This window comes from Babylonia areolata, chromosome 11, assembly GCF_041734735.1.
Source record: "Babylonia areolata isolate BAREFJ2019XMU chromosome 11, ASM4173473v1, whole genome shotgun sequence".
Lineage (NCBI taxonomy): Eukaryota > Metazoa > Mollusca > Gastropoda > Neogastropoda > Buccinidae > Babylonia > Babylonia areolata.
This window is the reverse complement of record NC_134886.1, coordinates 36,959,430-36,976,929: the sequence shown is the minus strand read 5'-3', so window position 1 is coordinate 36,976,929 and position 17,500 is coordinate 36,959,430. Positions and strand designations below refer to the sequence as shown.

The 17,500-nt window shown below is 46.1% G+C and overlaps 1 protein-coding gene across 1 annotated transcript in view; it reads left to right on the top strand.

Moving 5' to 3' along the window:
• Positions 1-17,500, top strand: part of LOC143287387 (uncharacterized) — a 23,173-nt gene that overhangs the window by 4,708 nt on the left and 965 nt on the right. Inside the window, exons 3-5 of the mRNA XM_076595364.1 lie at positions 9,471-9,653; positions 11,018-11,977; positions 16,677-16,755. Of these exons, the coding sequence (XP_076451479.1) occupies positions 9,471-9,653; positions 11,018-11,977; positions 16,677-16,755 (1,222 nt within the window). The remainder of the gene's footprint in view (positions 1-9,470; positions 9,654-11,017; positions 11,978-16,676; positions 16,756-17,500) is intronic.

The following is a 17,500-nucleotide window of genomic DNA, read 5'->3' as shown; positions in this document are numbered from 1 at the left end:
GCACAGGTGGGTGTGAGACACAGTTGGGTGTGAGACACAGATGTGTGGTGGACACAGGTGTGTTGGGGACACAGGTGTGTGGGGGGCACAGGTGGATGTGAGACACAGTTGGGTGTGAGACACAGGTGGGTGTGAGACACAGGTGTGTGGGGGACACAGGTGGGTGTGAGACACCGTTGGGTGTGAGACACAGGTGTGTGGGGGACACAGGTGTGTGGGGGGCACAGGTGGGTGTGAGACACAGGTGTGTGTGGGACACAGGTGGGTGTGAGACACAGGTGTGAGTGGGACGCAGGTGGGTGGGGGACACAGATGTGTTGGGGGGACACAGGTGGGTGTGTGGGACTTTGAAAAGCTCTCTGACCAGTTTCCACAGAACACGTATTAATCTTGTCCTCAGAAGATGTTTTTTTCAATAATTATCCATCACTCCGAAAATTTTGTGAATGTTTGAATCAAAGTCCAGTCGGTATTTACCTTTGATTGATTATGTTTGTTATAATAAGCATGCTTCATCCTGTAAAAGGAATGTTTGAGACAATTATACTTTACTCTCGGTCAGTCCAATCTTTTTGCAGCTCTTCCTTTTAACCTCTGACGCTTTTCATGTCTCCTTCCCTGTCTCAGTCATCCCACCACCTCTTTTTATCACTCCCAACCCCAACGCGCACGCATACACATACTATATTCTCTTCCCCCCCCCCCCCTCTTGCTCCCCTCCCCCCTCTCTCGCAGAAGGCATTTGTCACGGACAAGGAGGGTTGTGCGTGCGTGTGTGTGAACGCTGCCACTTTTTGTTGACCCCTCTCCTTGTAGCTCTTCCGCGTGCTCCATGTAGCCAAGGAAGTGTATGGAATGCACGTGTTGCACTAGAAAACATGACGTGCATATTTCTAATTTGTGAGTTATAGAAAGTTTTCTCCTTTTGGAAAACCAGCACCATTAGTCAGTGGAGCGGGACACTCGGCCAGGTCAAGTGTAGGGTCCTATGGAGAGAGACGCTCAGCCGGTATTTTGGCCGGATCTCAGAAACCGTTGAGGTATTCATTCATTTATCTTAGTCGTTGCATTGATAGAATGATCTTAGTTTGTAGTATTTGTTGTACAGCCGTCCGAAAATATACGTACCTGTATTATTAGTCGCTTTTGCTCTTCATGTGTTACCTGAATTTTTTACGGTCTGACGGTACATGTTCTTAATCTCTCATTTTCGTCGTAGAGTTATTTCCTAGTCTGGAACGTTACCAGTTTGCTTGAAACTGACACGTGGTTTTTTGCTTGAGTGCTTATTCTCTAATTCGGTATTACTTTCACCGTATTAGTTTCAAATTACCTCATGTATTCTGTTTAATGTGCTAGAATTACTATTTCTCCCAGTTCTGAATGTGGAAACAGTGAAGTAAAGTCTAGCCTACATTTGTTTGTGAGATTATTTTCCGTGGATTTGTAAACTACTTCGGGAAAGACTTCGTAGAAAGACTGGAAGACCGTTCAGTTTGTTCAGATTGCTTTGCCAGTAAACCATATTTAAGGGGAGTGAATGAGTCACTGTCCATAATGTAACGTAGTGCTATTGTGATTCCCCTTCCGCCCCGAGATGGTGGGCGGCGGCGGAATCCTACCAAAATCGTGGATAATTCACTAGAACTTAGCCGCAGATTCTAGGTTTTTGTCTAGGGAACTCCATTCTTCCTGTGTGGAGACTCAACTTCATCCCCCGCTGTTTGAGTGGCCGTCTTCCGCCTGGAGAGCTCGAGCGTCGCTGGTGGACGTGTTTCCCCAAGCGCAACACCAGAGTCCACCTTCCAGAACTACGAACTGTGTGGTGCCAGTTTCTATCCCCCCCCCCCCCCCCCCCCACACACCTAAGCTATTACTGGGAAAAAGACAAACTGTCACAGAAGAGGGTGACGAAGGGAAAATTGTGGGTGTTCCTCATGTGGAAGAGGAAAACGAACAGACTTCTTTTCTTTGTGGTGTCTAATTAAGTATTGTATCGTGTCTGTGATTTTTTGTTAAAGTATTTGGAGTAAATGTTTTGTATCTGTTTATTCCAGGCTTTTGTTTGGATAAAGGTGAGAGAGCGTGAGAGAGCTGGCCATAACTTTAGTTTGAAAAGTTGCACGCGACAATTGGCGAGCCTTCCAGGATCCTTTCTTGGATATTAGTATCTGAATTCATTTTTGTCACTGGCCACTCTCCTCGTTCACTACTCACTCCCATCTAACAATCTTAATTACATTATCGTAATGAATTGACAGGTAGCTGTAGGTGTTTGGAGTGGACTTGGATCTGTAAGTTACCAGTTAGTTTACATTTGTACATTACTTCATTCTTTAGTGTATGATACTGGTCATTCATTGATTGCATGGAACTTCGTTCTGGCTGCAAGCTTAGCGTCATGGCTGAAAGGAGGCAGGATCGTATTTCACGGTGGCGCAGTTTCGCTGCTGAGTTAGAGGTTCCCAGGGAGCAAGTTGCTGAGTTTGTTGCTAGTCAAATGCTTAAGGAGGATGAGGCTGCAGAGAAAAGGGAGTTAGAGGAAAGAGCTCATCAGAGACAGCTGGAATGGGAAGAAGAGCAGCGGCGGAAACAGCTGGAATGGGAAGAAGAGCAGCGGCGGAAACAGCTGGAATGGGAAGAAGAGCAGCGGCGGAAACAGCTGGAATGGGAGGAGGAACAACACCAACAACAGCGTGAAGAGCATTCCCTCCGGCTTGAGGTTCTGCAGAGGGGGAAGAAAGGGAAGAATTATGGCAACAGTATGGTTATGGATCAGGTAGAGGGAGAGTCTGACACTGACGACGACCGTGGATTTCGCCCCAGCCTTCCAAAGTTCGATGACAGTAAGGGTGACATTTCGTCTTGGTTGAAGAGGTTTGAGCGTGTCGCTACTCTGTACGGATGGAAGAAGAGCACCTGGGCGACTCGAGTTTCTACTCGTCTCACTGGTAAGGCCGAGGACGTCTACAACAACCTGAGCGACGCTGACGCGGGTGACTACGATAAGCTGAAGGAGCAACTTTTAGCTCGTTACCAATTGAATGCAGAGACGTATCGTCGTCGTTTCAGGAACTGTAAAAGAAAAGACAATGAAACTTTTGTGCAGTTTAGTGCCAGGTTGCAGGACAACTTAAAGCAGTGGCATGAGCAATCTAAGATTCCTGATCTGAAACAATTGATTCTCCTTGAGCAGTTCTTACAATCTTTGCAGGCTGACATGGCCGCCTACGTGATGGAGAAACAGCCACAGTCTCTGGAAGAAGCTGTCGCAGCAGCTGAAGTTTACTTCATGGCTCATAGGGGTGGGAGGAAGTTTCTTCAGCCGGTAGGTCTTAGTGGTAACGCTTCAGCGGGGCAGGATAAGTCCAAGGTGGGTGGAACTAAGAGCGAGTCTGGGAATTCCTCTGTTAAGACTTGTTTCATCTGTCAGTCACCTAAGCACTTGGCTAGAGACTGTCCCAGGAAAGGGGAATCGGCGGGCGCAGTACAGCATCAAGGGACACAGGTCAGGCAATCAGTTCAGGTGCCTACTCTCTGCACGCCATGTAGAGAGCAGGAATACGATCCACACTGTCTGGTCGTGGTAGAAGGCAAGGCAGTACCAGGACTGCGGGATACAGGGTCTCATGTCTGTGTCGTGAAGAAGTCCCTCATATCTGATTGTCATCTTACCGGCAGGCAACTTGAGGTTTCAATGGCCGAGAAAGACATCAAGCGGCACTATCCTATTGCTGTGGTTAGGATAGAGAGTCCGTTTTTCACAGGTCAGGTTGAAGCTGTAGTTATGGAGACTCCAGTGGTTGATTTCATAGTTGGGAATCATGCTCGGTTGGAAGACCGAAAAGTTCTGCCAGTGTATGGTACACCCAAGGAAATCTCTGTAGTCACTCGTGCTCAGACAGCAGAGAAGAAGCAACCTTCTACTTTGCGGGTGGCATCTCCAGGTCTCGAGACCGTGACGCCAGAGCAGTTGAAGGAACTACAGAAAGGTGATCCCAGATTGAAGTCTTTGCGGGAGGCAGCCGATCGTAGAGACGTTAGGGTTTCTGGTCGTACAGGCGAGGTGTCCTTCAGGTGGAGGAAGGGTATTCTGTACCGTGAGTACCGTCAGGCGAAGACTGAGTACAGTCAAGTTGTGGTCCCCGCACAGCTTAGACACGGAGTAATGAAACTGGCTCATGAACCGCCTATGGGGGGTCATCAAGGAGGAAAGAAGACTCTGGACAGGATTTGGAAACAGTTTTTCTGGCCTGGTATGTGTGCGGACGTTCGCCGATTTGTTTCGTCCTGTGACCAATGCCAGAAAGTCTCTCCAAAACCTCAGAGGGTACCTCTTGGGAAGATGCCTCTGATCGACACTCCTTTTGAGCGGGTAGCAGTTGACCTTGTTGGGCCGATTACTCCTGCGTCAGGGTCAGGGAACCGCTATATCTTGGTGGTTGTGGATTACGCCACCCGGTACCCTGAGGCCGTTCCTCTTAAGACCGTTGAAGCTACCACGGTTGCTGAAGCACTGTGGGAGGTCTGGACTCGAGTTGGTGTGCCATCTGAGATTCTAACTGATCGCGGAACCCAGTTCATGAGCGATGTAATGAAGCAGATGGAGAGATTGTTGTCCATCCGTGGGTTGGCAACAACTCCTTACCATGCTCAAGGAAATGGGCTGGTAGAGCGGTACAACGGCGTTCTGAAGACTGCGTTGCGGAAGCTTACTCAGGAGAAACCAAAGCAATGGGATCGGTATATCCCTGCACTGCTCTTTGCTTACCGGGAAGCGACTCAGGAGAGTTTGGGGTTCTCACCATTTGAGCTCCTGTACGGAAGAACAGTACGAGGGCCTTTGTCTGTCTTGCGCCAGCTGTGGACAGATGAACACACTTCTGAAGAAGTTCGCACTACTGCAGAGTACGTAGTAGACTTGAGGAACCGTATCGAGGAAACCTGTGAGTTGGCACGCAGGAATTTGGCTGCAGCTTGTCAGAGACATGCTGAGGTTTTTAACAGGAAGTCTCAGAATCGTGCGTTCTCCCCTGGTGACAAGGTACTGCTGCTTTTGCCCCAGAGACATAACAAATTACAGCTGTGCTGGCAGGGTCCCTTTGAGGTATTGGAGAGGAAGGGAGAAGCTGACTATAAGATTCGCATGGGAGGACAGGACAAATTGTACCATGCGAATCTGCTGAAGAGGTATGTGGAAAGACAGGCGGACTCTGTTTCTTGTGAAGTTCCGATGGTGGCTGTTGCTGTCATAGAGGAGACTGAACCAACTTCTGTCGCTGACAGGGAGTTGCCTGTGCCCAGTCTGGTGGCTGAGGAAACAATAGCTGACTTGAACTTTGGACCAGGTCTGAATGACAAACAGAAAGGAAGTTTTGACAATTGCTCGTCGGCATGAGAAGGTCATCACGGATGTACCGTTGAAGACGAACTTGGCAGAGTTTGACATGACCGTAGACACAGCAAATCCGGTGCGAGTAAAACAGTACCCTTTGCCCCACGCCAAAGTGGAGATCGTCAAGCAAGAGGTAGAGACCATGAAGACGCTTGGGGTGATAGAGCCTGCTGCATCTCCCTATAATGCGCCGGTAGTTCTCGTACGCAAGAAAGACGGAAAGATCCGGTTCTGCGTTGACTATCGACGTTTGAATAACGTCACCGTCTTTGATGCGGAACCTCTACCTGACGTAGAGCATCTTTTCTCTTCTCTAGGTAAAGCCCGGTACTTCAGCAAGTGGGACCTCAGCAAAGGTTACTGGCAAATTCCGGTCAGAGAAGACATCCGGCCTATGACCGCTTTCACTACCCCCAGTGGACAGTTCCAGTTCACTGTGATGCCCTTCGGCTTGAAGAATGCAGCAGCAGTTTTCTCAAGGATGATGAGAGCTTTGCTGGATCCCATAGGCATGAAAGATGTACATAACTTCATGGACGACATCATGATTGCGTCCGAAACATGGGAAGAACATCTCTCTGCTATAGAGGCAGTTTTCCAGCGATTGGAGGAAGCAAATTTGTCAGTCCGTCCAAAGAAGTGCTACATTGGGTTCGAGGAACTGAGTTTTCTGGGACATGTTGTACGGCACGGTCAAATCCTGCCGGAAATGGACAAGGTGGAGAAAGTTATGAAAGCACCAGTTCCTGAGACTAAGACGCAAGTGCGAGCCTTCTTGGGCCTGGTAGGCTACTACCGTAAGTTTATCCCTAATTTCTCTGCCATAGCACTTCCCCTGACGGACCTCACCAGGAAAGGTGCTCCCAACAACGTCGTTTGGACTCCAGAGTGCGATCGGGCCTTCAAAACTTTGAAGGGTCGTCTGGTTTCTAGGCCAGTGTTGCAACTGCCAGATCTGTCCTGCCAGTTCGTCTTACGAACTGACGCCTCAGACCGTGGTCTGGGGGCGGTGCTCCTACAGGAGAAGGAAGGTGTACTACACCCTGTTGCGTTTGCCAGCAGGAAATTGTCTGGAACTGAAAGTCACTACTCTACGATTGAGAAGGAGTGCTTAGCAGTAGTGTGGGCTACAGACAAATTCCAGCAATTTTTGTATGGTCAGCAGTTTGTGCTCGAGACTGATCATCAACCTCTGCGGTACTTGCAGACAGCAAAAGTTGCGAACCAAAGGCTGCTGAGGTGGAGTTTGCTCTTACAGTCTTACTCCTTCACAGTTCGAGTGATCCCTGGCAGACTGAATGTTGGTGCCGACTATTTGAGTCGGGCATCTGTGGAATAATTGTTTCCCCTTTGTAGCCGTGCAGACAGATGTCTGTGCTCAATCAGGGGGGTGTTGTCACGGACAAGGAGGGTTGTGCGTGCGTGTGTGTGAACGCTGCCACTTTTTGTTGACCCCTCTCCTTGTAGCTCTTCCGCGTGCTCCATGTAGCCAAGGAAGTGTATGGAATGCACGTGTTGCACTAGAAAACATGACGTGCATATTTCTAATTTGTGAGTTATAGAAAGTTTTCTCCTTTTGGAAAACCAGCACCATTAGTCAGTGGAGCGGGACACTCGGCCAGGTCAAGTGTAGGGTCCTATGGAGAGAGACGCTCAGCCGGTATTTTGGCCGGATCTCAGAAACCGTTGAGGTATTCATTCATTTATCTTAGTCGTTGCATTGATAGAATGATCTTAGTTTGTAGTATTTGTTGTACAGCCGTCCGAAAATATACGTACCTGTATTATTAGTCGCTTTTGCTCTTCATGTGTTACCTGAATTTTTTACGGTCTGACGGTACATGTTCTTAATCTCTCATTTTCGTCGTAGAGTTATTTCCTAGTCTGGAACGTTACCAGTTTGCTTGAAACTGACACGTGGTTTTTTGCTTGAGTGCTTATTCTCTAATTCGGTATTACTTTCACCGTATTAGTTTCAAATTACCTCATGTATTCTGTTTAATGTGCTAGAATTACTATTTCTCCCAGTTCTGAATGTGGAAACAGTGAAGTAAAGTCTAGCCTACATTTGTTTGTGAGATTATTTTCCGTGGATTTGTAAACTACTTCGGGAAAGACTTCGTAGAAAGACTGGAAGACCGTTCAGTTTGTTCAGATTGCTTTGCCAGTAAACCATATTTAAGGGGAGTGAATGAGTCACTGTCCATAATGTAACGTAGTGCTATTGTGATTCCCCTTCCGCCCCGAGATGGTGGGCGGCGGCGGAATCCTACCAAAATCGTGGATAATTCACTAGAACTTAGCCGCAGATTCTAGGTTTTTGTCTAGGGAACTCCATTCTTCCTGTGTGGAGACTCAACTTCATCCCCCGCTGTTTGAGTGGCCGTCTTCCGCCTGGAGAGCTCGAGCGTCGCTGGTGGACGTGTTTCCCCAAGCGCAACACCAGAGTCCACCTTCCAGAACTACGAACTGTGTGGTGCCAGTTTCTATCCCCCCCCCCCCCACACACACCTAAGCTATTACTGGGAAAAAGACAAACTGTCACAGAAGAGGGTGACGAAGGGAAAATTGTGGGTGTTCCTCATGTGGAAGAGGAAAACGAACAGACTTCTTTTCTTTGTGGTGTCTAATTAAGTATTGTATCGTGTCTGTGATTTTTTGTTAAAGTATTTGGAGTAAATGTTTTGTATCTGTTTATTCCAGGCTTTTGTTTGGATAAAGGTGAGAGAGCGTGAGAGAGCTGGCCATAACTTTAGTTTGAAAAGTTGCACGCGACAGCATTACTGTGAACAAAAATGTAAAGGAAATTCTTGTAGCTCAAATAACAAAGACACAGGTGATCACCAAACTTATGGAAGGTTTTGGACCGACGAAAAGCAGCCACGGCACCTGAGATGGGTACCCTTCAAAATTAAGCCAGAAGGGACAGTGAGTCCCAAGAATTTTGATGTTAACATGATTTGTCGTGATCTATACACTCTAAAGCACCAAAAAATACACATCACAAATTTATTAGGGGGGCGGGGGTGGGAGGGGGGGGGTGAAGGTGGACCATTTCTCCTGACCGAGTACAACGTTTGCACTTTACGTCCTGACTTGCTGTATAAAGTCTGTGTTAAGTACTGTATAAAGCATTATAGTGATAATCGCCATTATAGTGATAATCGCAACAACAAAAAAAAAACAAAAAAACGACGATAACGATAATAGACCGTGACTTTCGTACATGTCAAAGCAATATATGCAAAGTTCTACGTTTATCGACTTCTCAGTATACTTATGTGAAAGCACACTGTATGCTGGAATCTGTACACTAAACTAGCAGCACATAACACATTGGTTCTACACAAGCAATAATACTCTTGAAGCAGGCGAGACGTGTGTAGCACAAAAAGGGCTTGAGAGGCAACATTGTATTGTATTTCTCTCTTTGTCACAACATATTTCTCTGTGTGAAATTCGGGCTGCTCTCCCCAGGGAGAGCGTGTCGCTACACTATAGCGCCACCCATTTTTTGGGTATTTTTTTTCCTGCGTGCAGTTTTATTTATTTTTTCCTATCGAAGTGGATTTTTCCACAGAATTTTGCCAGGAACAACCCTTTTGTTGCCGTGGGTTCTTTTACGTGCGCTAAGTGCATGCTGCACACAGGATCTCGGTTTATCGTCTCATCCGAATGACTAGCGTCCACACCACTACTCAAGGTCTAGTGGAGGGGGAGAAAATATCGGCGGCTGAGCCGTGATTCGAACCAGCGCGCTCAGATTCTCTCGCTTCCTAGGCGGACGCGTTATCTCTAGGCCATCACTCCATGATATAAGAATCCATGGTTTAAGTTAGGCGACAAAATAAGCATCAATGGTTGAGGTTTCCGTTTCAATTTCAAGAAGGTGTCAAAGCCTGCTATGAACTGATCCATTTAATTGTACGCTCACCAATCTGCTACTGAAAAGAAAAAAATAGGTATCTATCTATCTATCTATCTATCTATCTGTCTGTCTATCTATCTATATAAGTAATGAGTATCAATGATAATGGACAATGAAAGAAAAGTGACAATAATCATGTCGTGACAGGCCGACCGGTGACCTACACAAACTGGGCCCCGGGACAAGAAGGACGCTACAGCTGGTTTTTCAGTGATTCCCTCCCGGACGCTTGGGAGGACTGTGCCCAGATCCGACTGAGTGACGGGGGCAGATGGCATGACAAACTGTGTGACTCCTTCTTGGCCAAATACTCCTACATCTGTCAGTTTGGTGGGTCAGCCTTTCTTTCTTGGGGGAGTGGGTCAGCTTGCTTCACACCGTGTCGTCCCCGTTACCCCACTTGTTCCCCTTTGGACTTGAGGCAGATGGCCCCAGTTTAATGAACGATGTTGTGTTGTGTTGTGTTGTGTTGTGGGTCCTGTTGTGTCGTGTCGTGTCGTGCTGTGCTGTGCTGTGTCGTGTCGTGTCGTGTCGTGTCGTGTCGTGTCGTGTTTCGTGTCGTGCTGTGTTGTGTCGTGCTGTGCTGTGCTGTGTCGTGTGTCGTGTGTCGTGCCGTGTCGTGTCGTGCTGTTCTGTGCTGTGCTGTGCCGTGTCGTGTCGTGTCGTGTTGTGTCGTGCTGTGCTGTGCTGTGTCGTGTGTCGTGCCGTGTCGTGTCGTGTCGTGTCGTGTCGTGCTGTGCTGTGCTGTGTCGTGTCGTGTCGTGTTTCGTGTCGTGCTGTGTTGTGTCGTGCTGTGCTGTGCTGTGTCGTGTGTCGTGTGTCGTGCCGTGTCGTGTCGTGCTGTTCTGTGCTGTGCTGTGCCGTGTCGTGTCGTGTCGTGTCGTGTCGTGTTGTGTCGTGCTGTGCTGTGCTGTGTCGTGTGTCGTGTGTCGTGCCGTGTCGTGTCGTGCTGTTCTGTGCTGTGCTGTGCCGTGTCGTGTCGCGTCGTGTCGTGTCGTGTCGTGTCGTGTCGTGTCGTGTCGTGCTGTGTTGTGTCGTGCTGTGCTGTGCTGTGCTGTGCTGTGCTGTGTCGTGTGTCGTGCCGTGTCGTGTCGTGCTGTTCTGTGCTGTGCTGTGCCGTGTCGTATCGCGTCGTGTCGTGTCGTGCCGTGCTGTGCTGTGCTGTGCTGTGCCGTGTCGTGTCGCGTCGTGTCGTGTCGTGTCGTGTCGTGCTGTGCTGTGTTGTTCTGTGCTGTGCTGTGCTGTGCTGTGCCGTGTCGTGTGTTGTGGAGTGGTATGGTGTGGTGCAGTGTGGTGTTGTGTTAAGTAGAGTGGTGTGGAGTGTGGAGTAGCGTGGAGTGGTGTGGAGAGGTGTGGTGTGGTGTGGGGTGGTGTGGTGTAGTGTGATGTGATGAGAAATAGAGTGTTGTGGAGTGATGTGGAGTAGTGTGGAGTGGTGTGGAGTGGTGTGGTATGGTGTAGTGTGGTGTGGTATGAAGTAGAGTGTTGTGGTATAGTGTGGAGTGGTGTGGAATGATGTGGTGTGGTTTGGGGTGGGGTCATGTGGTGTGGTGTGGTGTGGTGTGGTGCGGTGTGGAGAGGAGTGGAGTGCTGTGGAGTGATATGGTATGGGGTGGAGAGGTCAGGTTAGGTTTTTGTGGTATGTTTTATCCTGGGGGTGTGGCTAGATTACATGTTCCCTGTCTTTTTTTCAGTACTACCAACGACAACTACTTCTACGACGACGACAACAACAACAACCACCACACCAACCACCACAACTACAACCCCAACCACCACACCAACCACCACCACCACCACCACCACACCAGCCACCACCACCACCCCACCAACTCCCACACCAACCACCACCACCACCACACCAACCACCACCACCACCACACCAACTCCCACACCAACCACCACCACCACCACACCAACAACCACCACCACCACACCAACTCCCACACCAACCACCACCACCACCACCACCACACCAACAACCACCACCACCACACCAACTCCCACAACCACCACCACCACACCAACAACCACCACCAAACCAACAACCACCACACCAACAACCACCACCACCACACCAACAACCACCACCACCACCACACCAATTCCTACAACAACAACAACAACAACAAAAGCAACGTCAACAACTACACAGAAAGAAACACCACCTCCACCGACGTCAACAACAACGACCAGAAAAACTACTCCCTCACCAACACCGAAGATGACAACACAGACGACCAAAGTGACAACAACAACAACAGCAACAACAACAACAGCAACAACGACAACTCCTCCTCCAACAACCCACACCCCCATGGCCAGACCCACCACCACCACCACCACCACCACCATGTCATCGACACCAACGATGCAAATGATGACAACGAAAACGCCAACGACCCTCAAACCGTCAACTACGTCAAAAGCCACAAACACGTCACCGACTCAAAAGTCTACGTCACGCGGTGCGAAAACGTCGTCGGCGAAAGCCACCACTCTTAATCCCGACACCGTGTTCCCGTCCATTTCTGTGAAGATGACGACAACAGCAGCGGCAGGTGCTATGACGTCAACGAAGGGCTCTGCGGGATCTGTGACGCAATCAAAGTACTCTCAGGGGGACAGTGACGCTTCTCATGGAATGGCCACAGGTCAGCTGGATATTTCTTCTTCTTCTTCTTCTTCTTCTTCTTCTTCTCTCTCTCTGTCTCTCTCTCTGAATATTTCTTCTTCTTCTTCTTCTTCTTCTTCTTCTTCTTCTTCTTCTTCTCTCTCTCTCTCTCTCTCTCTCTCTCTCTCTCTCTCTCTCTCTTCCCCATTCTCTTGTGGTGTTTGTGTGTGTGTGTGTGTGTGTGTGTGTGTGTGTGTGTGTGTGTGTGTGTGTGTGTGTGTGTGTGTGTGTGTGTGTGTGTGTGTGTGTGTGTGTGTGTGTGTGTGTGTGTGTGTGTGTGTGTGTGTGTTGTGTTGTGTTGTGTGTGTTGTGTTGTGTTGTGTGTGTGTGTGTGTCTGTGTGAATGTGTGTGTGTGTGTGTGTGTGTGTGTGTGTGTGTGTGTGTGTGTGCGCGCGCGCATTTCAATGACATTACTGGAGATGGTGACCAAAGCCAATGTGTTCACGTGATTAGGAAATCCGAATTAAGAATGGTGACCGAAAACCTGACCAGTCATCTCATTAGTGACTGACACCATGATCTCAGTGTTAGGGAACAGTCCTCTTCGTACAAGCAATGTTAGGGGACAGCCCTTCTCGTACAAGCAATGTTAGGGGACAGCCCTTCTCGTACAAGCAGTGTTAGGGGACAGTCCTCCACGTACAAGCAGTATTAGGGGACAGCCCTTCTCGTACAAGCAGTGTTAGGGGACAGCCCTTCTCGTACAAGCAGTGTTAGGGGACAGCCCTTCTCGTACAAGCAGTATTAGGGGACAGCCCTTCTCGTATAAGCAGTGTTAGGGGACAGTCCTCCACGTACAAGCAGTATTAGGGGACAGCCCTTCTCGTACAAGCAGTGTTAGGGGACAGTCCTCCACGTACAAGCAGTATTAGGGGACAGCCCTTCTCGTACAAGCAGTATTAGGGGACAGCCCTTCTCGTACAAGCAGTGTTAGGGGACAGCCCTTCTCGTACAAGCAGTATTAGGGGACAGCCCTTCTCGTACAAGCAGTATTAGGGGATAGCCCTTCTCGTACAAGCAGTGTTAGGGGACAGCCCTTCTCGTACAAGCAGTGTTAGGGGACAGTCCTCCTCGTACAATCAGTATTAGGGGATAGCCCTTCTCGTACAAGCAGTGTTAGGGGACAGCCCTTCTCGTACAAGCAGTATTAGGGGACATCCCTTCAGTATTAGGGGACAGCCCTTCTCGTACAAGCAGTGTTAGGGGACAGCCCTTCTCGTACAAGCAGTGTTAGGAGACAGCCCTTCTCGTACAAGCAGTGTGTATTAGCAGCAGTCTAGGGGTTAAAGCATGTACATGTATGCGCGCACGCGTGCGAGCGAGCAAGAGAGAGAGAGAGAGAGAGAGACTGGAGGCTCAAATACTTTATTACTCAAAGATAGATACTTCAAGCATTGCTCAGTCGTAGTCTTCCGATCTGTTCCTGTAACAAACAAGAACAACAATCATGATGATGATGTTAATCATCGTCATGATCACACTCATGGTGCAGATCATGAAAGGGACATACACCAAAAATGTTGAATTAAAAATAAAACAAGAGAGGCAAGGCCTTCAAGACTCACTTGTGATAAATTAAGTACCCTAGCATTAATTACAGAGTAATTTCCCTTTTTTTACTATCTGCACCCAGAACGTTTGCAAAATAAATAAAAATTCCATGCTTAGCAAAAGAAGTTCCTGTTTGAACAAAAAATGATGATAATGACTCCTCATGTTGTTGGGTCAGAATTAGAGGTCAAAGTGCCAAGTTTAGAGAATAAACAAGATGACTGGAAAGAACTGAATTTTTCCTATTTTTATGCCAAATTTGGTGTCAACTGACAAAGTATTTGCAGAGAAAATGTCAATGTTAAAGTTTACCACGGACACACAGACACACGGACACAGACACACACACACACACACACACACAGAGAGAGAGAGAGAGAGAGAGAGAGAGAGAACCGAACACCGGGTTAAAACATAGACTCACTTTGTTTACACAAGTGAGTCAAAAAAGGAAACAAATGTACCACAATACATACTGTCATACAAAAGCAGATACATATGAGATTCACTTTATGCAAAGTACAATACAATACATACTGTCATACAAAAGAAAATACATATGAGATTTCACTTTATGCAAAGTACAAAACAATACACACTGTCGTACAAAAGAAAATACAGATGAGATTCACTTTATGCAAAGTACAAAACAATACATACTGTCATACAAAAGCAGATACAGATGAGATTCACTTTATGCAAAGTACAAAACAATACATACTGTCATACAAAAGCAGATACAGATGAGATTCACTTTATGCAAAGTACAAAACAATACATACTGTCATACAAAAGCAGATACAGATGAGATTCACTTTATGCAAAGTACAAAACAATACATACTGTCATACAAAAGCAGATACAGATGAGATTCACTTTATGCAAAGTACAAAACAATACATACTGTCATACAAAAGCAGATACAGATGAGATTCACTTTATGCAAAGTACAAGACAACACATGCTGCCATACAAAAGAAAATACATATGAGATTCACTTTATGCAAAGAACAAAACAATACACACTGTCGTACAAAAGAAAATACAGATGAGATTCACTTTATGCAAAGTACAATACAATACACACTGTCGTACAAAAGAAAATACAGATGAGATTCACTTTATGCAAAGTACAAAACAATACACACTGTCGTACAAAAGAAAATACATATGAGATTCACTTTATGCAAAGTACAAAACAATACACACTGTCGTACAAAAGAAAATACAGATGAGATTCACTTAATGCAAAGTACAAAACAATACACACTGTCGTACAAAAGAAAATACAGATGAGATTCACTTTATGCAAAGTACAATACAATACACACTGTCGTACAAAAGAAAATACAGATGAGATTCACTTTATGCAAAGTACAAGACAACACATGCTGCCATACAAAAGAAAATACATATGAGATTCACTTTATGCAAAGTACAATACAATACACACTGTCGTACAAAAGAAAATACAGATGAGATTCACTTTATGCAAAGTACAAAACAATACACACTGTCGTACAAAAGAAAATACAGATGAGATTCACTTTATGCAAAGTACAAAACAATACACACTGTCGTACGAAAGAAAATACAGATGAGATTCACTTTATGCAAAGTACAAAACAATACACACTGTCGTACAAAAGAAAATACATATGAGATTCACTTTATGCAAAGTACAATACAATACACACTGTCGTACAAAAGAAAATACATATGAGATTCACTTTATGCAAAGTACAATACAATACACACTGTCGTACAAAAGAAAATACATATGAGATTTCACTTTATGCAAAGTAGACCTACAAGCCAATGTATGCCGCCATACAAAAGCATAAACAGATGATATTCACTGTATGAAAAGTACAAAAATACACATCTGCAAAAGTGTATAAACATTAACTTGAATTTATCAATACGGGTACTCAATTTTAAGGGGGAAAAAGTAAATAATGTTTTCATGGAATAAAGGAAAGAGACTGAGAGACAGACAGCGGTAGACAAACACCGTTATACATAAAGAATGTTGATGATTGATTATGGTGATGTTATCAACAACAACAAACAATTTCAGGGAAAATTTTAATTTTAAAAGCGATCAGCAAAACATAAAATACATTTTTTTGATAGAGATGATATTCACCGTGAAGTATGAAATACAGAGTCAGCATATACAAAGTTGGAATACGTCAATTTCTCATATACAGGCATAAAAAAACAAACAAAAACAAACAAACAAAAACAAACAAAAAAACCGCCTGTTTTTCTTTGGCTACAGCCCCTGTTCATATTGGTCCTTTGGGCTTATTGTTTGTGGTGTGGATGTTTTGGTACGTTTGATTTAAAAGTAATGTAACGCCTCACACGTTTTGACTTGAACGAAGGAAAACGACTTGTTCCAATCAGATGGTAAACAAAATTAATGCAAAACTGGACTTGTGGAAGTCAAGACTTACACTCGAGATGGAATAATAATATTATTATCCGAATTATGACGTTCTAGTGCCCTTTGAACAAATTTACTCAGATAAGGTAGTAACATGTTTATGTGTACTTTGAACAATATTGTAGATTGTAGTTGAATTGCTTGAACGGGTGATAAGAGAGAGAGAGAGAGAGAGAGAGAGAGAGAGAGAGAGAGACAGACAGACAGACAGACAGACAGACAGAGACAGAGAGAGACAGGGAGACTGACTGACTGACTGAATCAAAATGTTTATTCACATAACACAACTCAGAGAGAGAGAGAGAGAGACAGAGAGAGAAACAGAAACAGACAGCCAGTCAGACAGGCAGGCAGACAGAGATAAAGACAATGAAACGTCCGATTTTAACCCATTGACTGTTAAACATTGGTGAAAGGAGTTCAGTGTGGCGTACATTTGAAGTGCAGTTACTACATTGTGTGTGTGTGTGTGTGTGTGTGTGTGTGTGTGTGTGTCTGTGTCTGTGTCTGTGTGTCTGTGTGTGTTTGTGTTTGTGTGTGTGTGTGTGTGTGTGAATGTGTGTGTGTGTGTGTGTGTGTGTTTGTGAGTGTGTGTGTCTCTGTGTCTGTATGCGAGTGTGTGTGTTTGTGTGTCTGTGTGTGTTTGTGTGTCTGTGTGTCTGTGTGTGTGTGCAGGCACCATAGCTGGCGTGGCAGTGGGGGCTCTTATCGCTGTCGTCATCATCGGTGTTATCGCCACGGTCATCTACAGGAGGTCAGTCTATCTCTACGGCCCCCCCCCCCCACACACACACCTTCCCCCAACACACACACACACACACACACACACACACACACACACACACACTTTCACTTTCATCACCTGGTGGAATAATTACACTGCTGCTACTCAAAATCGTCATGACATTCCACTTTAAATTAACAAACAAGTTCAATATAGCAACAACCAGATCCCAAGCTCAAGTCCACCCCATATCGGGTTTTGCTCAGCCTTGCCTTCCCCCCCCCCCCCCCCCCCCCCCACTCCCTCCCCCCCCCATTCCTTTAATTTTGGTTGGTTGACTGGCTGCTTATCTCTCGTCGGATGGGTGGTCGCTGTGTACATGCATTTCACTGCGTGAATGAACCTGGGACAACCTAGGTTTGATAAGAACAAGAAAGAAAGAAAGAAGAAGAAGAGAGAAAAAAAAAAGGGGGGGGGGGGCTTAGAAAAGAAGAGAAGAAAGAGAAAAAAAAGTGAATATCTGGAAATGACAAGGTGCCGCTGGATTATTTGGGAGGGAGGGGGGGGGGGAGAGGGGACGTTTCCATCGCAGTACACTGCATTGTATTGTATTGTATTGTATGTACTGCAGTGTACTGTACTGTTCTGTAAACATGTCGCAGTAAATGCAGAATTTCAAAACACCCCACGTTTTCACGTTGCAAAAATTTAGAGACAAAAATGTTGTTGAAACTTCACGAACTGACAAGAATATTCAAAAAAGTTTCAAAAGCCA